The 22,071-nt window shown below is 46.0% G+C and overlaps 2 protein-coding genes across 6 annotated transcripts in view; one reads left to right on the top strand and one right to left on the bottom strand.

The window, feature by feature from the left end:
* PLCD1 (phospholipase C delta 1) overlaps window positions 1–2,540 on the top strand; it is a 56,258-nt gene extending 53,718 nt beyond the window's left edge. For all 3 annotated transcript variants that reach the window (XM_033002852.2, XM_033002850.2, XM_033002851.2), the window contains exons 14-15: window positions 1,344–1,493; window positions 1,871–2,540. In XM_033002852.2, coding sequence (XP_032858743.2) covers window positions 1,344–1,493; window positions 1,871–1,965 — 245 coding nt within the window. In that variant the 3' untranslated portion in view covers window positions 1,966–2,540. The remainder of the gene's footprint in view (window positions 1–1,343; window positions 1,494–1,870) is intronic.
* Window positions 2,541–5,414: 2,874 nt separating this feature from the next.
* Window positions 5,415–22,071, bottom strand: part of VILL (villin like) — a 45,713-nt gene continuing 29,056 nt past the window's right edge. For all 3 annotated transcript variants that reach the window (XM_033002847.2, XM_033002848.2, XM_033002849.2), the window contains 14 exons: window positions 21,674–21,873; window positions 21,508–21,586; window positions 20,044–20,142; window positions 17,711–17,864; window positions 16,691–16,791; window positions 15,878–16,015; window positions 15,175–15,333; window positions 14,117–14,296; window positions 13,218–13,363; window positions 12,356–12,500; window positions 11,496–11,684; window positions 9,154–9,222; window positions 7,988–8,245; window positions 5,415–6,680 (listed from right to left, as the gene is read on the bottom strand). In XM_033002847.2, the coding sequence (XP_032858738.2) occupies window positions 6,567–6,680; window positions 7,988–8,245; window positions 9,154–9,222; window positions 11,496–11,684; window positions 12,356–12,500; window positions 13,218–13,363; window positions 14,117–14,296; window positions 15,175–15,333; window positions 15,878–16,015; window positions 16,691–16,791; window positions 17,711–17,864; window positions 20,044–20,142; window positions 21,508–21,586; window positions 21,674–21,873 (2,031 nt within the window). In that variant the 3' untranslated portion in view covers window positions 5,415–6,566. The remainder of the gene's footprint in view (window positions 6,681–7,987; window positions 8,246–9,153; window positions 9,223–11,495; window positions 11,685–12,355; window positions 12,501–13,217; window positions 13,364–14,116; window positions 14,297–15,174; window positions 15,334–15,877; window positions 16,016–16,690; window positions 16,792–17,710; window positions 17,865–20,043; window positions 20,143–21,507; window positions 21,587–21,673; window positions 21,874–22,071) is intronic.

The raw sequence follows: 22,071 nt of genomic DNA on the forward strand, positions 1-22,071 counted from the left end.
ATGATTTGTGTTAGTGGGGCTGAAGCAGGGGCTGTGGCACAGATCAGGTCACAGTAGTGCAGTGGTGGAGCCCGAGAGGCTGTGGGAACCTGCTGTCTCAGCAGCTCCGGACATCTCCCTATGGCTCTGAGATGGGTTGAAAATCTCCCACAGGTGTCAGTACAGTGAAACCTACTGTCCTAGGGCCGATGACTTTCTCTCAGCTTTCACGATTTCTGTTCCCATGGGATCAGCAACACTGTTTTTCTTTCCCAAGAATGAAGGGGGTCAGGAGCAGATGTGTACAGTCTAGCTGATTTAATCCTATGAAAGTCCAAATAAAGTGCACCAACCCAGCACAGGTATTTTGCTATGGCACTGTCCACAGGCCCACCTCAGCACCTTCAGGGCCAGCTGAAAGATCCCTGCCTCCTGCCAAACCACCTACAGACCCTCCATGACCAGCAGGCTTGAGCCGATGTTTTGCTGTCCTTGGGCTTGCGCTCTGCACAGGCTGAGCTGGTGGCATCAGGGTTTCAAGCAGGACATCCTCACCTCTTCTTTGTTTGTGTGGAGTGGTTTATTGAAACTTCAGAGAGTGCCCACCATGACCTGGAAGAGACAGCACTGAGCTTGCTCTTCATCTCTCATCTGATGTGATGGTCTGGGTTTTCTTTGCTTTGTGAGTCTGCACGAGAGGAACCTTATCCATAACAGGAGTAGAGTTAGTCTGGTTGTCTCAGACACTACCCTTATACAGGGACACATAAAACATTTTTTCTACAGCCTTGGTGATGTTTTTTGTAATCAGACAGTCCTCATCAACCTTTCCTGTAGACAGGGAAACTGAGGCACGGAGTGATCACAGATGGATGTACCTTGAGCACTCAGTGAGGCTTAAGGCCCCAGAAACCTGCCACAACACAAAGGCACAGATCTCCTCTCTGCTCTCCCCTGGTTTAGGGCTCTAAAGTTTTGCAGATTGCCCAATGGCAACCAAAGACATCCATGTGTCAGCCAGCGGGAACCCGTGGAGCAGAGCTCAGTTTACCTCCCTCCTGCTCCTCTCTGCCTTCTGGGAGTGTGGTGCTGAGGCCTGCAGTGAGCAGCCTAAACTGAAGAATTTATTAATACCAGGTAGCAAATTAGTGTCAGAACTGGGAACACTGGTCTTGGAACCTCCTGAGACCTTTCACCTGGGCCAGATTAAATTGTCAGTCAGGCAAAGGCTCCATTCCTTTGCAAGCATTGCTAACCTCCATCCTTATCTGTCAACATCTCTGTCCTCCATCCTTGCTTGCGAGCGTCTCTCACCTCATTCTTTGTGAGCAGCTCTGACCTCCATCCTTGTCTATGTTGTCCAGGCTTTAACCCGAAATGGGATGAAGAGTTTACATTCGACATAGAGATCCCTGCACTTGCCCTGGTCCGGTTCGTGGTGGAGGACTTTGACATGTCAACCAAGAATGACTTCATCGGGCAGTACACCCTTCCCTTCACTAGTCTGAAGCAAGGTAAGGCTCTGCTTACAGAGGTTCCTCACAACCACTGAGCCCTCCGGGAAGCTTCAGTGTCCGAGATGAGTGCTCCAGATCCATCACGCCTCGGGTCAGAACGGATCCTCTCTCTGGGGTATGGACAAGATGATAAAGGTTTATTGGGCAGCTGTTAACACAGTCTCTGGGGAAGGGATCCCCTTGCCACCAGTGGTCTTGGGCATGATACGTTACCGATGCTCAGAGCTTTGCATCTCAAACCTACCTGTTCTGTGTGGTACTGGGAGCAAAACTCTCTGAGACAGGGAGATGTTTTTGAGGGGTCCTCGCAAATGTTAGCAAGTATTTTTCCAACTGGACTAAAGGCCACTTTCTATCTGTGTCTCTGCTGCCAGGTTACCGCCACATCCATCTTCTAACCAAGAATGGAGACCCGTACTCTTCCTCCACCCTCTTTGTGTACATCAATATCCAGGACTGTGATGAGTAGCCCAGCTCTTTCAGGGCACAGCGAACCTCGTTACAGACCTAGAAGGAATTCAGCATGCAAAGTCTGCCAATGTCAGGGTCCTGTCAAATCCCCAGTGCCTTCTCTAGAGCAGCACATGGTGCTCCACAGGACTCCTGGTGTGAAATAGCCATCAACCTTCTCCATTCTGCATGCTGGAAACATCCTAATGCTGCTGCTGAGATTAATCATTTTGTACCTGTTCGACCAATCCAGCTGTGTTTTTAGTTCACTTTGTTTTTTGATTTTGCTTTTAGCAAGAGGATAGAGACTCCTTTTTAGCAAAGTACAGCTCTCGGGTTGAGTTCAGACAGACATGTGGACAAAACACCCATCATCTGTGCAAGAAAAAATCCACCTCACCACTGAAATCAGTGGCCAGATACCAGGTGACTTCTTGCAACTTCAGATGCTAGCCATCTTTCACCATACGAAGTCTTAAATGGGGACACAGTTCTCTTTCTGTTACCGATTAAAAAAGAAAGCTGCACTACAAAGGCCCCTGTTATATAACTCAGCTTTCCTTTTGTATTATAATAAAAAATACATGAACACTACTCTGCTTGTGTGCCTGGCTCTCAGCCAGGTTGCTTTGCATTCAAAGCCCTGCTCTCGCCCTGTGAAGGAGAAAGAAGCTGCCGAAAGGCAGATTTCCCTCTAACTCAAAGTGAAACCCACTCAAAGGGACCTCAGAGAATGTCTTTTGCCGATGACAGTGGAAATATGCTCAACAGAGAGTAGGGCTTTTTTTTTAATGCAGTAAAATCTCCTTTGTTTGTGTTTTTATAGAAAAACATCATTTTTTAACACAGAGGAACTGGCAGTAGAAACTGTTGTAAATGTTAGCCTCGTCCCAGTTGCACTGTAGAGGTAACGTAGCACAAACAGACAAGAGTGTTTTGAACAGCAACCCTGTATTTATGGCAACAAGTGATTTTTCTTCAAGTACCGCTACAGAGTTAAGGGAATATTGTTGAAATAAAATAATATATATTTTGAAGTGCCAACTATGTTGCTAACAATGTTAGATGATTAAAAGTAAAAAAAAATGTGGCAAAGTCCAATTATTTGTCATTATTTGCTTTTCATTTGAATGCAGCACACATGAAGTTGGAGATAGACCTGCTTAATTTCTTAAAGCTATCAGTCTTTCTGGGGTTTTTCATGCCTGGCAGTGGAGAGGACGGGCTGCTACCAATGAGGTTAATGTCGCTTTAAACACATTCCTGTCCACTCACTCCCCCACCTATATTTTTTTTTTCAGTGGAAAATAGCCTGGATTTAGTGATCCTCGGGCGCTCTGCAAAACTGGGTTTCGTTTAGTCCTACCTGGAGTTAGTTATGGTGCAGTAATAATTGATGGACACATTGATTTTATTTTTTTTTTTCCCTCTACACTGCAATATTGTGTGATGTTGTAAACCATTGCCAGATTAAATGTGAATTATATCCACCACTCAAAGGGTCATATTAAATTAACAACCAGTGGTTAAAAGAGTACATGAGTGGCAGAGGCAGAACAGGGTATCCTGCAGTGACGTGGCCTCTCTCTCAGCTCACCTCTGGGATGGGGCATGTTGTATCAAGAGATGCATTTGAAGGCCAAGGCTGGAACATCCTTTACTCCAACTCAGGGACAGCCTGAGATTGGTCCCTGATCTCAGGACGCTCTAAGCATTTTGTTTTAAGGAGCCATGGGATAAAAGGCATGACTGAAGGGTACCCAGGACTGCCCTGTACTATGCAGGGAGCTTGCAGGCATGAGCCGTGGCTTTCCTGCCCCTTCACTCGTGTCAGCACCAGTTCTTGTGAGCGATCAGATCAGCCCACTGAGTTGTCTAAGCACAAGTTATTTGCATTTTTGGTATTACAGGGTTAGATTTCAGTTGGATTATTGAGCTAAGCCAGCCCTCACCTGCCTGCTGTGGCCAGCACTAGAGAAGTGGGGGACAGGGGGGTGTGGGAGCAGGACCACGCTCACCAGGGCCAGGGTGGTCTTAGATGAACTACACAGAAAGGCCAGGGTTTCCTCTGCCTGTTATGCCTTTAAATAAAGGTAGGCAAGGTCCGTGGGAGAGAACATCCCTCACCAGGTAGGTACAGTTGAGGGAAAACTACTGGAGCCAGGTGGGCCAGTAGCTGAGGTGGAGGTGGGATGGACCAGAGCATGATGGCAAATGCTGCAAGTTCTCCTCTTGCCCCAAAGGAAAGGACATAGTCCATGCCATTATTGAGGGACCCCACCTCTGAGCAGATTAGGAAATGCTGAGGAACCACTCTAGGGAAGAGCAGCAGAAACAGGACATGGCCCACCAGACACCACAGCAAAAGCGGCAAGTGTCATGAAAGGGAGAGCGTGGGTGATAATCTTTAGAAATCAGAGGCAGAAAGTAAAACCAACTTTCCCCGTGAGAAGAGCAGCAGCAGTTTCCAACAGGCTCAGATATTGGGAGGATCTATTATCTGTACAATCCCATGCTGGTTTCCGAGTCCTGGCAGGAGCGCTCCACTCGTGTGTTGGTGAGCATTGTGGCAGCAGGAATTAAAGCACTTTGTAGCAAACTGGTCTAATCTCCCTAATCCGACTACATTTCTGCTGGTCCCCATTTGATTGTGTGATGCTCGTTAGGCCCACAGTCAGGGCTGATAGGTGGCATTGCTGGATTTTATTGAGGAGCATGTGCAATTCGTTAATTTGGGGGCTGGCAGCAGCATGCCGCAGCAGGGCGATGCAAATATTGTTGCTTCCAGCAGTGGCAATAGAGGCTGAAACAGGGATAATGTGCACTGATTGTATCTAGTGTGAACACAACAGGAGCAATCATGCAGGTAATTTGTCTGATTTGTGTCTCTGCTTGACTCTTACTTTATTCTGCACAGGATATTTCAATGGGTTTTGGGCTGGACCCTCAAGCAGAAATGGGATGAAATAGTGACAAGAGAACAGAGGTAATGATGGAGGTTGTGGCTTATTTGAAGTAATTACTAATTCTTAAACGTAAAGATCTGTCCAGAAGACCCCATTGCCTGGCAGTCCCTGCTTCCAGCCCAGCCAGATGGTGACACTTCACCACTACTGCATGGTCCCAGGTGTCATGTGAGAGCTCTTCACTCCTCAACCATCAACTTCCTTCATCTCCTCAGCTCCATCCCCACAACCCTACAGCCGGGGTGGGCAGTCAGGCCAACTGCTGAATGGCCAAGTACCCACCATGGGCAATGGGGGGGGTTCAGGAGTACATGGGCACGGGGAGACAAATGGTCCTGCCTATGTGGTATTTGGGAAGAGAGGGGGGCCCACCTTCTCATACTGTTCTTTTCAAAAAAACCCCAAGTCCCATTGAAGACCAGGTGTTTGAAGGACCTGGTAACCCTGCAGAGCTTTTCTCTGCTGCTGTCCTACCCCACACGCTGATCAAGGACACTCACAGTGCTTCTGCTGGCTGTTTATTTGGAATCACCGATCAGGCTGCAAATGGAGTAAAGCTGCAAAACAACATCTTCTGAGTTTTTAAACATATATGTTCCTTCCTTTAGTTTACGGTAGTATCCCTTAATCACTGATCATTCACATTTCTCCCTGCCCTCCCCAGTCAGACTGAGATCTCAGTGTGGAATGAGTGCTCTCAGCCCCACGGATGTCATAGGGATGGAGCCCTAATAAAACCTTCAGTAGGACACACTCTGCCTCAGGTCATACCCCAAAACCTCCCAGCTTCCTCAAGCCTTTGATCTGTAGGCAGGTGGACTCTTATGTTCACCAAGTTGTGCTAAGGGAAGCCGGGTGAGATCAGAGATCCTGTCTGAATGACAAAAAAATAGACATTGTCTGGCAGTCAAAATCAACAGCTGCGTCTAGCCCTTAGTCTCATCATCCTCTTGAAACAGATCAGCTAATAAATATGTTCTTAGTAAGTGGTTTTCTTTCCAAGCCAGGTTCTCATTTGTTTAATTTGCACTGGGCTATGCATGTTAGTCTACAACTGATTTTTGCTGTTCCTTGGTGAGTAGATTTTCTGCAAGGTGAGAAGGGACAGAACTGGCTGGTGTCTCTCCATGGGCTACCCCATCACACATCTGGCTACTCCATTACCTTTTTCCCGAACTCCAGGCTCCCCCTCTGCACTTCTAGTGCTTCCCCCTCCTCTCCCCACTCAGAATTTACACAGAAGCTGCAAGTGGCCTTTGTCTTGCCTAATTTTAAACTTCTACAAATGAAGAAAGATCATGACCTTGTACACATGGCAATTTGAGAAAGGGAGAGAAAAGAAGAGGCTACAATATAGTTGTGTGACACACACTTGTCTTCATGGCTATCAGCAATAAAGTGTCAAAAAGAGGCAAAAACATCTTGCAAAATTATTCCTGCAGAAGGAATGTTCCTGTCTCCTTAGGTTCGGGGTTTGCAAGGAGAAAGGAGCTGTCACCTGAACAGTGGCTGCTGGAATAAGTGCATTGGAGCTTGGCCTGATGGAGGTGTTGGGTTGGGTTCGTTGAGAAAATGTCTGTACTTCTTCCCTGCAGCTCCTAAGACAGTGAGGGTTGGTCCCAGAGTCACCGGACACCGGATAGCCCCTGCGGTCTCAGAAGAGTCCACATTGTTTCTTCTCGTTCTGCTGCTTCCATTTGGGCATCTGGTAGAACTCGTCCTTGGACTTCCCGAAGATATCGTGGAATTCAGCATCAGAGAGGTAATACTGCAGTGGGAGGAGAGAGTAAGGAAAGGTCAGCTTTGGTTTTTGCAGAGGCTGGGACACCTCCATTGCCTGTGCCCCTTCCTCACTGTTCCAGTGCTGACCCTTGACTCCAGGCCAACAGCTCCTGTCCTGCTACCTGTCCTCGTGGTGGGAAGCAGAATGTCCCAGAAACCGTTCCTTATCTTGCTTCCCAAAGCACCAGGAGAATAAAAGCCACTAGCCCAAAGGAATGCCCTGTTTTTGAGGGGTTAACATGCTCTGGCTGGAATTTGGTCCCTGCTAATCATTCTGAGGCCAGAACAATTAATGGTACATTGGAGAAGTTCTGCTGGCCAAAGTTTTCAGGGGTTTATTAGGTAGGGATTCACAATGAAAGCATCTTCCCCTCGCTCATTTCCCCCCCAAATATTCCACTGGAAATATTGACTCCTGTTACTGGAAAGGCAGAAAGTTTTGTAGATAGTGGGCTCCTCAATGATACTGAGAAAGACCTTGTGGGAAATGGAGGTTGAGTTTTCCCTGGCATTTTGGGTAGAAGAATGCACTCATACAGCCCAGCAGAAATACAACCATTAGCACACGGGCATTGCTGTGGGACAGAGCTGCTGGCCCAGCTGTGAATCAGCTCTCTGCCTGTGGGTATTGGCGTTTGCCAGGAGACCTGCTGGGACAAGACATTGGTCAAACATGGGTTGTAGGGAGGGAATCAGCCCCCTGTGATCCTCCCATTGGCTTGCTTGGCCTCAGCTACAGTTATTGACAAAATCCTTGGGCTAATCAGAAACCTGAGATGTGGCATTCCTCCCTGTCCCTGTCTGGGATTTGCTGAAATGCAAGCTTTCTGACAAAAAAAAAAAAAACCAAACAAACAAAAGATCCCTTCTGGAGTAGTTTCAAATGAAAACAAACACCAAGAGCCCAAGTGAAATGCAAATCCTGCCTTCATTCTCAGTGGTGTTACCTTATCTAGCAGGAACTGTACTTTTGATTCTCTGTCCCTCCAAGGACAGAGGCTGGGTGGCAGAATTAAACAACTCTAGCAGAAGAAAATAGTTTGAAAATTAACTATTTAAATTTAATTTTTCTTCCCCCCCTCAAAAAAAAAAAACAAAACAAAACATCAAGTAGGGTAAAACTACCACAATTTCCTTTCACAAGAAGCTCCTGCTTTTTGATGAGACCTACGTGTCCAGCTACTATCTCCTTGAGCCTGAAGCAGGACTTGATAGTCTAAAGCACTAGCGCACTTAGGCAGTGACTAGGTTCCAAGTTAAGCTACAAAGGCATCAAACCAGCAGTGCTGTCACCTCTTTTTTAGTGGGATCCACGCCTTCTGGAAGTTCATCCACTGTCTTGTTCATCAGCACCTCTCGGGAGTAAATTCCATCACCGTTAGCCAACCGGGAAGGGCTGCTGCTGCTGTTGTAGTTGCTGCTATTGCTGTAGCTGTTGCTGTCACTGTGGTTGAAATGTGATTTATACTCAGGGGAAGCACTTGTCATACTTGAACCAGCCAAGTTGGTCATGCTGACGGTTCTCTTGTTCAGACTGATGTTGTTAAGATCCTGCCAAATGGAGGAAACATGTCAAGAAAAGAATCTGGTAGAGCAAGTTGGGGGTTATCCCAGGATCCTTCTCTCTGTTAGTTTGGGGGGACTCTTTCTGGAACAGACTATCTGTTGGTGGGTTGCTCCAAAGCAGCGAGGAGAAAGTCTGAACTAAAACATTAGTCCAGCGCCTCTATCAATGTTCCATCTTGATTTAGGACTGCTAAAAGCACAGCACTGATGAGAGCCCTCAGAAATAACTGAAGATCCTTACAGTAGTCTCATTCTTCTCAAGATAACAGCAGGGGAAGGTACATGTGGGAGGACAGAAGGTGAGGTTAGATATCTACCATGTCTAAAACTTCTAAATTCCATGCATACCCCTCCCTGATATGCCATCTCTCCTCGTTCAAAGCCCCTGCCACTTCTTTCCAGCCTTCCTTCTGCGCTTGTCCAGGGCAGAGCTGATCCCGTGTGACAGCAACTTTTGGGACTGTTGGGACTTTGTTTCCTCTGTTCTTTGTAGGATCTCCCACTGGGCTATGCTCTTCTTGACCAGGGGCCCTTTGTCTGGGCTCTCAGGGGCTCCACCACTGCAAATTACTCATACAACATTTAACTACACACTCTTATAGCTGCACACACTTTCATTTCCACACGTAGTTTAGAAAGCAGCTGGCCAACCTCCTGCTCACAGATGCGTCTGCACAGGACTGGAGAAGGCCCAGGAGATCTAGGCGTATTTATGGGTTATTAATCACATCTCCCTCTGCTTTCCACAGAGGACCACAGCTCTGATCCTGACAGCCTGAGGTCCCCATGCCTGCTCGGGTCATTATGTCCCCTCTTTCCTGTGAACAGGCTGGGGGATGCGGTGGTGTTTAAACCCAGGCGTTTGCCACCCATATAGTCGAGAAGCAACTCACCACTTTGATCTCGGATATAGCCGACACGTCTCCTAAGCTGTTCTTCATTTCCTCATAGGACTTGCCATCCTAAAGGTAAAGAGACTTGTAAGAAGCACGGGCCACCTTTAATTAGCACATGTTCCTGTTCTCTAACAGGGTCAGGAGATCATGTGAATTTTAAAGCCCAGTGGTGTCCTTTGAGGAGGCAGCTGCTCCCTCCTGCAAACCCCAGCTCCAGGAATCAGGAGACTGCCAGAATCTGAGATTTCACTTGAAAACAAATGGACTTTAGCCTTTGCAGTTGTACAATAACAGGTGAAACCATGAAATTTGAAGACTTCAGAGAGCAGAAGGCAAATGAAGATAAATCGTATTTACTGGTGGATTTAAATCTTTTAAATTTTAAATGAATCTTGCAATGCCTGAAAATTTGGGATAAAATAATATCCCCTGCTTCATGTAGCTAAAGCAACAGATTTTTCAAAGCCTCAATCCCTGACTTCTTGTAATTTGGTGCCATGTATTATCAGCTATCTCTTATTTCCTAAAAAAGGAATATACTAGATATATTGTCAAAACTGATGACTGTGTTTTCCTAAGCAGCCAGAAGATGTCAGTTCTTAACAGAATCATCCAACAAAGTTCCCCAACAAGAACAAACAACATAAACACATGGACTGCAGAGCAAACAGATTCAGACCCAAAACTGAGCAGTGAACACACACACCAGATGTTTCTGGGATGTCAACAGTTTGGATTGCTTGTCTGTAGTTGCTGAAGCTGCCTACAGGGGATATTTTTAGAGGCACATATTTTATGAGATGTATCCTTGTTTTTCAGCAGATCCTCAGAAAAAAAACTAATTCTGACCTTTATTCTGAGCATCAACAGTGTTTTAAGGGTGAGTGCTCTGGGACTTGCTGTCTTATCTGTCCAAATCCAGCTGTCAAGACAGGCTCTCTACCACTACACCAGTTACAAAGAAAGATGATGCAAACCCAACTACAGGAAATAAAATATCTCTGTATGAGATTTCTTGCAGTGTGAAGTCCCCTGAGGACCTTCACCCCATTGCCTATTGCAGGTGGCTGTCCCACCTGCAGACTCCACCATGGGACTTCATTCACAGCCCTTTGGGCAACCAGAAGATGGGATTGCTTGTGAAGTAACTGAACACTGATGTTCACAGGAAAAAAAAACAGAAGAGAGAAAGGTGATTTCACTGGGGAAGGCTCTGGAAATACACAACCTGGGAGCTGAGCTTTTCCCAACTGCCCATTTTTTTATTTTATTTTTTTATTTTTTTATTTTTTATTTCAGTCATACACACCAGTGACATCGGGTGGCAGGAATTGAGGTGCACAGCCTGGCAGCATTGCTTCCACCTGGCTGTTTGCTATGAACTGATACTCCGGGTCTATTAACCACCAAAGCCCCTCCAGGATTGTCTTTAATTCCCAATATCCTCTGTGCTGCAGCACCGAGCCCCCCAGGCTGCCTGGACCGGCTGGTGCATGGTCTGCATGCAGTTAAATGCATCACTCCTTCCTCCATCCGACCATGCCGTGCACAGCCAGGGTTGGAGACTGTCCTGACAGCACGTGGTAGGGTCCCATGCACTGGCCACACAAGCAAAGCTCTGCTCCACATTATACTCCTGGGGTGATTTGAAGCCTGTGTGTTTGAAAGAGGAAATAAAGGACTTTCCCAGGCAACTCCTGGGGCAGGTTTCCATTTCTGTACAGCAGAGAGCCAGTACTTGTAAATCGGCTTTTGAGAAGAAGGCTTGTAGGTAGGAACCAAAAGGTGACCTTGCTCAGGAGCTCCTGGGCTCTGATGGGCAGCCTGCAAACCTGAACACGAGACCTGTCTGCTCACATCTTTCATTTCGCCAGAGCTAGCCCTTAAAGCTGGGTCATAAATTTTTCTCTGTGGCTGTAATTTGAAAAATGAACACTTTTTTTTTTTTTCAGTTTTCATTATGATGTGGAGTGCTTTTATTTTCACTCTGAACTTGATTTTACTACTAGCAGCCCCAAGCCATTTTTGGCTGAAATTACAAACCTGATTTGGAACCTAATCTTTTTCTTTTTTTTTTTTTTTTTTTTTTTTTTTAATAAGAATGTGAATATTGTGAATTCAAACACATTTAGTTATATTTTCAAAAGCCTCAGTTTCACCAAACAGGTACTTTTTGCTGGTGAAGGAGCAGAAGCTGCTCAGGTAGCACCAGGAAGCCGTGAAGCTCAGAACATATCATAGTGAGGCTTTGCTCCATGCACCACAGAGGGTATGTTCACTGACAAAAATCTGCACCACTCAGCACGTGTGCACACCACAGGGCTTTTCCAGCAACTTACGCTCCATTTGTAGGGATCCCAAGCATTGAACCATCCTGTGAAGTTGAGGGGTTCATAGCCCTGCTTCACCACTATTATCGGAGTTGCCAAGTCTCTCCCTGCTGGATGGGTCTTCAGATACTCCTTAGCTGAGGCAATTGACTCGGTCCTCTCGTATGTGTTGGAGGCTCTGCCAACCCAAAGGAAAATCTGCAATGAGAGAAGGTGTTGAAGATCAAGTGAGTAGTTAGGACCTGTGCAGACACAGCTCTTTGTTCTCTCCTGCCAACGCGAGCAGAGATAAGAGTGAAAATGTTGTTTCCCAATAGTCCCCTGTGATTTTGATCCCAGGTTTACTCCCAGTCAAGAAAGAGTTTGCTTTTGGGACAGGCAAAAAACATAAATAATACAAGAAATGGCTTTTGTACGTTTCAAGGTAGCTAAACTCAGTCCTTGCATGGTCCAGAACTCCAATGGTCTCAGAAAGCAAACCCCCTGAGACATTTTCTGATAATCTAAAGCAAGTTGTGAACATTGGTTCTGGGAAATGAGGGGGAGGGTTTTTGGGAGCCACCCCCTTGTATGAGCTGGCAAGGACTGGAGCAGATCCAGCTCTTCTCACCTTGGAACAAGGCATGGACCAGGTGTCTCAGTGCCCTCCTTTCTGAAATAGGGCTAGCAATACTGCCTCGCTCACATGTTTTATACCTGGGTGAGAAGGATTGGACATACGCTTCTTTATCTGACAGAGCATTGCGAAGGGTTTGGAGATGGGACAGAAGGCGTGTTTCCCTTGGCTTCACGTTGAACAATGAATTCAAACCAATTAAACCATAACCTGTTTGAAAATATGTCTGGGGAGAAGGGGAGTCTGTGCTGACCTCTTCCCATGTGTCTAGTAGCATGACATCATCTTCATCCAAGTCTTCCTGGCAGAATCCCACCACCTCTGTCATGATGAATCGACCTGTCTGGTTGGAGCACTCGAAGAGGCGAGGCTGGTAGTGTGTGATCTGTTCCTGAAACCTTCCTCATGCAAAGCAGGGAGAGAAAAAGCAAGAGAGATGAAAACCTTTCCTTCGTGGTTTACTGCAGGGCCCTGCCACTACTTGTCATGACCTTGATGGAAGAGGTGGCAACATGGCAACACTCATCTGAGGGACTGAAAGTCAGCAGTGTCAGGTCTCAGGTGATTCTTGGACCATTTTGACAATTTTTAAAGGTAACTTATTCTCCACCCAAATAAAGCAACAGCAGAACGCTTCTGTCATTGTGGAGATGAGCCTGATATCAGGTGAAAGCCACATCAGATCACTTGGTGGCAAAGGAACCCATCATCTGCACAGAGGGCTGGAGAAATCCAGGTTATTCAAAAGCAGATTTAGTGTCATGAGTCTTCTAGGGATGCCCACAAAGCGAATAATAGCTGGAAATGGAGTATGCAGTTCATGTAGCCCTTATGACAAGATATGGGATGGAATTGCTGTGGGGAAAGGAGGATGTAGTACACCCTTGTCTGAAGGGTTTAGATCTGCAACTCCTACTTCAGAGAAGGCCTAACCCAAAACCTAGGAAAGAAGCATCTTGATGTGGTTTCTTACTAAGCTTTTGGTGTTATTCTGACCTCATTTTCCCTTTAGTGAGGATACAGTATCAAAGTGCTTATTCACCTTCCTGCAAAGTTTTGATTCCTTGCTTAATGTTGCCTGACCAAGCCCAGAGGATCAAGCAGGTCACTATTACCTCTTTTCACTGGCGTAAGGTGCTTTGCCTCCCAGGGCTTCCCAGAACTCTGCTGGCTCTTGTCCTTCCAAAATGGTGTGCTTGTCCCGTTTGGAAACGATGTCAGCTACCATTTTCGCCATCTCCCTCTCATCTCCACTGCATCCCTGTGTTCAGGACATGAGATATAGGAGGAGTTAGGGACAGACTGGCAAAACTTATCTGTGGAGAAAAGCTGGCTTGGTCCTACCCTCCTCTGGAGACTTTTAGACCTGCTTGAATGCTTGTGAGGGTGTTATCTGAGCTGATCACTCAGAATCCATTTCTAGTCTTTGAAGGGACAATCAGTGCAGCCAATGGCATCTAGAGTAAAACTCATATAATCATAGAATGGTTTGGGTTGGGAGGGATCTTTGAAGATCATCTAGTCCAACCTCCCTGCCACGGACAGGGGCATCTTTCATTAGATCAGGTTGCTCAAAGCTCTATCCAACCTGACCTTGAACACTTGAAATTCTGGGACACCTGCAACTTCTCTGGACAACTCTTCTGTTTCAGTTTGATCTACCATCTCATCCTGAAACACACGACTAAACCAGGATGAATTAATATGCTGTAATCATGGCTAATTTCATACAGCCTGAGAACCTGGGGTGCTTTATTCAACTGAAAGCTGTATGAACATCTAAAATGAGGTCAGGCGAACCCCAAGATGGGTTACTTCTGTAGAGAGAGACCTGTGTTACTGCTGATCCTCCACAAATGCAGCCTTTTCCAGGGTGCACCTTCCTCCATTGAAATTAATGGGAGACTTGCCCAAGGCTACACCTCCACAGCTCAGTGGAGGTAGGAGACTCAAGTCCCACCTCAGCATTTTTGGCTCCCTTTGGCTGCCTCCCCTGGACTCACTGCAGTCTCACCTTCCCACACCACAGGTAGCAGACTTGGCTGGTCGTCAGCAGGAAGACATCATTGGAGTTGAGTGAGGAGGCACGGGGTGGCACCTCTGTGGCCTTTGTGTTCATCTCATCCGTGCCTCTCACCTGGAAGAGGCGGATCACCGGCTCGGGCGTGATTTTCTGAGACCGGCTTGTGCCACCCTGCAAGGAAACAGAGGGAATGATGGTACTGGAAGGTGACAAGGTCATACAAATCCAGGGTGCAACTGGTTTGAGGAAGAAGGCTTTTGAGGTCACAACATTCCATGCTGCTGCAATGATAGACTATGGTCTGGCACAGCACAGGTGAGGAAATCCAAATACCTTCTGGTTCCAGGTCAGGATAAAACCCGTATGTCATAACTTCCATGTGTCCTTGGTTATTGTGAATCAAGATGTTCAGGTTCAATGTGAACAAACCTTAGTGTCTGCAAAACATTTGCCATGTAAACTGGGCAAGGGAGCTGAACTCATATTACCAGCTGCACTCAGCTAAGCGGAACATCTGCCATAGAAATTTTATGGTGGGACCAACACAGAAAGCTGAGGGCAAACCCACTCTTCCACAGCCATTTGCAATGTCTTCACCACAGATGTTGGTAGCCAAAGCAGCAAGTGAAGTGGGTTAGTAGTTAACGTGCTAATATAATTCAGTCAGGGACAATTCAAATCATGTAACTGTAGGGTAGTTTGGAGGACCCTCACTAGATAGTGGTATCTGTAATTTACAAGGTGAATGTCTTATTGTAATGCTGCAAAATATTTTGGGATAGAGTTGGAAAGAACATCACGCATTAATGTTGGAGCTCAGGGTTGGACAGCTGAGTCTGGGTCAGTCCAGGACTGTTTTTACACATATAATGTTCAGGCTACTTGGGAAGCAGTAGAAATGCTCCACCACTTCCTTCTGCCAGCCCATGCAGTGTTGGCAGGCTCCTTTCATGAATCTCAGCCCATTTTCCTGAACCATTCTCATCGCAACTGCCAAGCCATCATCGGTGCTTGCACCTTCAGTTGCCCATGCTAGAAAGCCACTTTACCTCATAAATGACCAGCTTGCCCTTGAAGATCGCCAGGAAGTGTGTGGGCTCCTTGCCCATCGTCACGCGCACCTGCACAGCCTCATCCCCATACTTTTTGTCGAGCTCAATGGCGTTGAGGGCACAGGCGGTGATTTCATCCACAGAGGCATGGCGACCCTGGGGAAGAAAGAGATTCCACATGCAACATGATGAGGTGAAGGATATAAAGCTCTGCATAATGTAACATCTTGCCAATCCCAAGACCTACATATAATATTGTGAGATCAGAGTTAAAACTACCAGATGTTTAAATTTCACTTGCATTATGCTTTTGGAGGCTTTAGCATCCCATTTTCAAAGATTCTCTCTGAATTCCTGGGGAGGTAAATATACTTTAAAAAGGAAAGCAGAAATATTCATGTACTCACATGACTCCAGGAGCTGAGGATTTAAGGGAAGATCTGAAAGACTGCAAAGTTTGACCCCAGCACTGTAAGCCCCATAATCTTTCACTATTTCTGTCTGACATTTCTGGCTCTCATTCTGATGCCAGCTTGGGCTCAGAGTGTCCATGCTGCTTACAAAGCACAGCTTGGGATATTTGCAATGGACAACTGATAGGCAAAGGGCATGTGAGTTCTTCTGGATGTTTGGGTTGTGATTTTTGCATGTAATTGCTTCCTTCGGTTTCAGGCTTCCCTTTTGCTTTGTTTTGACCTACCTGCCACATGTAGAGGACATAGTGAGGCCTGCCCGATCTCAGGTAGGTGTACAGGACGAGGTAGCAATCACCCCCATAGAACTGCCCATATGTCTTGGGATTCACCGGCTGCATTTGCAAGTCCTCAATCCTCCACACCTAGTGAAAGAAACATCTTGGTGAGCAGCAGCAGAGTCAATGTGAAGACAAGAGTGCAGCCCCTTTGCCAGAAGACCACTGAATCAGGTCTTCAGTTGGAAAGACAACCCCTCCTCTCTCCCTCAGGTGCCAGCCCATGTTCCCCCAGCTTGATTAAGTGCTTGTTGGCAAAGTCAGGTCTCTCCAGTGACTGCCACAATACATGCTCCACTAATGGACTTTCGGCAGTTGGTGGCCCTCAAGGAGGAGCAGCCTCCAGGTTCCTCTCATCCCCACAGCCCCTCTCTCAGTCAGCTCCATCTTCCATGGGAGGCCACAAGAACAGGAGAGTGGCTTCTACTCTTTGCAAACATGGGTGAGATGGACCTAACCTGGAGAGAGTGTGAGAAGGGAATCAACTATCAGTCTCATGATCCATGCACATGGCAGGAGAGGGGTCAGCTTGGTGACTGCTTTTCTCCATGGGCCATGGGTTGGAGGAGAAACGTCCCTGAGCTACTGCAACTGCTGCACTAGAGTTTGCAAGCTGTTTGTTCTGTCTGCAGCCATGCTTCCTTGGGGAGGATAGGTGGGTGCACCTTCACAGCTCCATACAGCTGCTGTGCGTGAAAAGGCAGAGATGTTTGGAAACAGTCTGGTAACTGCATCATCTGTCAATGAAAGGAGCTCTCTCACCTCTATCTCCCCGGAGGCATCATCTACCATTCTCTGCTCAGCAGCTAGCTCCGGTCTGGCGTGGAGCTGAGTTGTGTCAAACTTCACCTGCTCCACCTTGGCTGCATGCACCAGCAGAACAAAACCAAGAACCCAGTGAATGCACAATAACATACAAACCCTCTGCATTACCCTCACGCACACACACATTGTTATACACGTGAGAAAAACCTGGTCTGTGGTTGCAAGAAGCCAGTCTTGCCGCCAGTAAGCCAGTGCTGGTTTTGGAATATGCAAGAGATCGCTTACTGCTGTGTTGATCTGTTACAGGCTGACAACTGGCCATATAGGGCATTCCAGTGAGGATTGGCTGGTAAAAATATTAGTCGTCTCCTGACTGAAAATTCATAATTGTTTTCCAAATCTATACATACTTCCCTCCTTTTAAAATGTCACTTTCAGAAATAAAATGGCTACATTTCTCCAGATCATGATAATGAGAGAGAGTATTTATGGACAGCATGGACATAGACATGGATGGATAGAAAAGAAAGAACTTGCAAGGGAACGAGATTTGTGGCTCTCAAGCTATTACTGATAGACACATTCAGCATCTCTGTCACCATCCCATCATTCATCAACAAGATTTCTCTCTTCAGTGTTGTTTACTCTTTGGGGTTAATGCATTGTAATATTCACTTCAGCAGCATGATAAATTGAGGCACCATTTACACCCCATGTGAATACAGAATAATTCCATTGACGTCAGGAGGATCTTGGGTGGAAGCCAGTGTAAATGAAAGCAGAATGTCGTTCAACACTTCTTTATCAGGTTCAGCATTTACATGATTCAGGATTCAGGAACTGAACAACATTCAGATCCTTTGCATCTACTGAAGAATGTATAAAATACAAGGCGTGAGAAGAATGTGCACTAGATTTTCAGGATACTGAAGGCAGGAGACAGATAATGTGAATGATGTTCCCTCAGCTGTTGCTTAACACAGATAGGAAAGCCAAATCCAGGATGAACATGCTCACCTATTTTGCCAGTAGTGTAGACTTTGCCCAGGCCTTGTGTTTCATTTTTTTCTGTCCACCTCTGGAAGAGCTGTTTAAACATGGCTGACTCTGCTCCATCATTGATCACTTCAATGTTGGTGGATGAAGGATAGCCTTTGGCTTGGATAAAACCCTAGTGGGGTTAAAAAAAGGACATTAGTGGGAATACACTGAGCTTTTTACAGATATGATAAGAAAGGTGTGGAGCTGAACCAGCCCAAAGAGTGAATGTCCTCCACTGAACCTGGTGGCATGACCAAGGGCGGGCTTCACCCCAAGACTTGCATTTAGTCTTAAAAACAGAGGTGTCTAAAAATTCTCACTGTAATATCCATGTTTATTAACAGACTGTACACTACCCCTAGAGGCTGGTCACCTGGATCACATCCTAAATTTAATCTCTACATGACACCCTAGTCTTGAAGAAAATCTCTTTTAATGTATGTAATGAAAAGCCTCCTCCTCTATCTCAGACAGCTCCATAGATGGCTTCTGGTGATGGATCTAGGAGTGGAGGGAGCAGTGATGGGGTGTGACCATGACCCAAGATCCCAGTTCAGTTCTTTGTTTTTTTCCAAACTTTTTGTCCCTCTCTGAAACAGGGACTGTCCTCCCTCTAGCATGATAGAGAGCATGCATGTCAGGATAGTGAAGGGATGGAGGCAGTTAAGTACCCCAGAGCATGATGTGTGTTCTGAAGGGACTAAATTCTCAAAAATCTCTTTTTGTTTTTTTTTTTTTTCTTCTTATATTTTTTTCCTAAAACCAATTTATTTATTTGCAATAGAACCACTATTGAGTTAAAGGACTACTTCAACAGAGGTGCTTGATACAATATGAGAGGGAAGAAAATAATGTGTGTTTTGCCACAATGCCAAAGTCATTGCTCAGTTTTTGGGAACTGGTCTTGTGTTTATCTCAGCAGGCTCCGGGATGACCTGAAGGTACAGTGCTGACAGCCGTGGTTCAGGGAAGGAGCGTGATTGTGGGTTTCTGAGCATTCATCTTCTGCTGTAAATACTGCAGCCACACACTACCCCCAGGGAAAAGCAGAGCAGATGGTCTTCCCATCCCTCCCACCTGCCACACTGAAAGAAAGAGATATCTTTTGTTCTACATGTGTAGCTCAGGGCCAAAATTTGCAAGCAGATTGCCTGCTAAAAAGCATCTGAGTTAAGCTTTTGGAAGGAGCACAGAGGACTGAGATATAAGTTTCAAGGCAAAGTTTGTCTAAGCTTTTCTTCTCCAAGACAATAGGTGTAATCAGTATTGAAGTTGGATGTCTCCAGGTAAGACCTTTTGAAGGTGGGACCACTGAAGTTCAGCACCTCCTAGTAAGATCTCACTGAAGATGAGACTATTTATGGTCTTGAATAGATGAATTAAAAGCTAAGTTCCCTTGTAGCATTCACTTCAGTGTGCCAACATGTAAAAAAACTGCCAAATGCCTTACTCATTCAGGCATCCCTGAGGCTATTTTTTTTCTGAAAGGAAGTGTTGAGGCACGCTCTTCCAGAAACTAACTTCACGGCAGCTCATCTGGAGGAGCAGCATAGGTGCCAGGGCACTGTGCTGGTATGATCTACCTTAACACAAGTCCTGGCCTTGTCTCAGGTTGGCCATTCTGAATTAATAGCAGTTAGTAACAGATTTCTATCTACCCAGTGAAAGAGCCCTGTATCATCTTCAAGTTCACACACAGAACCTGGGCCAAGACACATTGGTGTTTGAAAAAGACTTGTTGCCTGTAATGGACTTGTGGCTGAGGCCTGCAGCACCTACGTAAAAGGACTGGCTTTTCCAGAGAGCCCAAGTAATGGAGCTCCCCACTGGCTTGCCCAAGGTGTAAGTAAGCACAACATGAGCTTCGTGGCTATCTTCAGTGTGATCCCCTCCCTCCCTCTGGCATTCACAATGTTGGGTCATGGATGTTAGAGCCCCTTTAATATCTGTTTATGGACCAGTGGACCATGAATTTGTCTAATCCCATCCCTGCTGGTACTCTCTACCTCCACCATCTCTTGAATCAACAAATTCCAGAAGTCCCTCATTTACCGTGTAACAAAGCATTTTCTCCTATACCTTCTTTTCTTTGATGAATTTCTTCCCAGTTTTAGTGGCAGGTCTTAGTTCTAGTGCAATTTGGTGACTAACAATTTTGTCATCACGCTTCCCTTAGACTTTTAACTTCTCTCTCTGTTATTACGCAGGTTAGCTCCTCAAGACCTACACTTAATTGTAATTAGTGGTCAGATCTAGATTAGCACTTAGTTAACCTCCCACGATATTGTTTGCACTATATTACAACTCACCACAGCTCGAGTGAAGGCTGCTTTTTTCTCTTCCAGGCTGGAGGCTTTTCCTCTCCAGACGTAAATCTTAAAACCACCTTGGTCTAAAATGTAGCAGTCCTGAGGTGAACCAGAAAAACCAGATGTAAAAAGCTCTGCGCAGGCAAAGGTCCTCATTTGTAGCCTATTCAGATTGGATACTTCTTGAAGATTTAGATTAGATGTAGATCTAGCTCATTTCCTTGCAGAGCTCTAATCCTGATGCATCCATTAGCAGAGGCAACAAAGGATGGATTTACTGTCGTTCATAAATGGACTACAACTGCCATCAACCCTAAAGCGCAGGGGTTCATGGGTACGCTGACTTTTTGAGCACATTTGAGCCAGGCAGCTGCCCTTTAACTTTAATGAGTTAAAATATGTATTTTTCTTAGGCATTGCTCAAAACTGGCCATTACCATCTCATGAGAGATGTTCCAAAACCAACAGAAACACCAACTCCAAAAGGCTCCAGCAGAAGTGAAAGATCATCCTCAACCTGCTGTGCTTCAGCACTGCTGATGGTGGTGCTCATTTATGCAAAATCTGCTACCGAAGGAGCAGGAAAAGTCCAAGTTAGACATTTTCTGCATGACTACTTTGTGTCCCTGATCTGGAACATAGTTGTGAATGCAGTAAGATCCCGAACCCAAAGAGGATGAGATGGCTGCCAAGCAGCCTATCTCCCCTGCAAGGATCTGGTGCTCCAAACTGACAAACCACTGTGGGACAAAAGGCTTTTTGGTTTTCAAACTGAACTTTGACGTGAAAAGCAAAAGCTTCAAATGCCTGTAAAAGGAGACTGGGATTTAACAAGGCTGACACCAGGGTGATTAAGGGAGCTGGAGCCTTGCAGCACAACACTATTTTGGAACATGCTGCTTTGCACTGCAGAGAATTAAGGATGAGCAATTATCTGCCAAATTTTAGCTAGAAGGATATTAGGAAAGCATCCGTTTTCTGAAAGCCTTTGGACAGAGGGTCTGTAACGGATGTCCTTCCAGGGTGGGTCATTGAGACCAGCCACTTGCTACAGAAGGAAAACATATCTTCATGATTTTGGAAGCAGAGTATTTATTTGCTCTGAATTCTGCAGATGGAGGACTATTGCTGAGCATCAGCTATTAAGAAGACTTATTTCCATCTGGAATTTATTCCTGGCCCACAGCTCTCCTTGACTCTGATTGCCAAGCTAATATCATCCATGGCTGAGAGGGTCATTTTGCCATCTCTTGTTAGAGCAGCTTCAATGCATCACCTACCTCTGGCCACTGAGCTTGTAGTAGGGCTAAGTCTTGTTTTCAGAGGACGCCTGATAAACCTGAATGATGGAAGGGCTGATAATTTTCGGGAAATAGGGTATCCCACTGAAACAGGTGCTCAGCTGGAAATAAAGCAAGCCACAGCATCCTTTTCCCACTGTAAGGACTGATGTTTTTCTCTCACCTCGTGCTGGAGCAGATCCTGCGTCAGGGGCCGGGTGGCTATCTCCTGTACCACCAGGTCATTGTCCTTCTCATAGACACTGAAAGACAGAGTCACCGAGCAGAGTCAGGCTTCACAGAGCTTGCCATAAGTAAGGATAGGGTTTGGAGACCATCCCTGGACTTACTGGTAGAGCCGGACATTTGCTTTCTGCAGCTCATCTGCTTTCGCATCTGGGATGGCGTCTCGGAGCTCCCCGCGCCTCTCACCCAGCACCATCTTCATAATCTGCATGAGGTCTGAGGAGTCTTTCTCATTGTCAATGATGCCAATTTGAGCACGGCCACCTCTTTCACTGTCCCTGATGCTGCGAGCCAGTGCAAGACCCTACACAAGATCAGCAGGGGGTAAGTCCCGATCCAGACAATAAATTCAGCATGATTCAGACCTAAAGCAATGACTGAGCACCAATAGTCCAAGCCAGATTACCACAGCTCTCTGAAGCTTCTAGTGTCCTCCTAATTTAGCTATTAAAAAAGAGGATATATGTGTCTATAACATCTGCTTATTAACTAACACTCAGGA

Source organism: Tyto alba, unplaced genomic scaffold (genome assembly GCF_018691265.1).
Source record: "Tyto alba isolate M040663 unplaced genomic scaffold, T.alba_DEE_v4.0 Super-Scaffold_38, whole genome shotgun sequence".
Taxonomy (NCBI): Eukaryota; Metazoa; Chordata; class Aves; order Strigiformes; family Tytonidae; genus Tyto; species Tyto alba.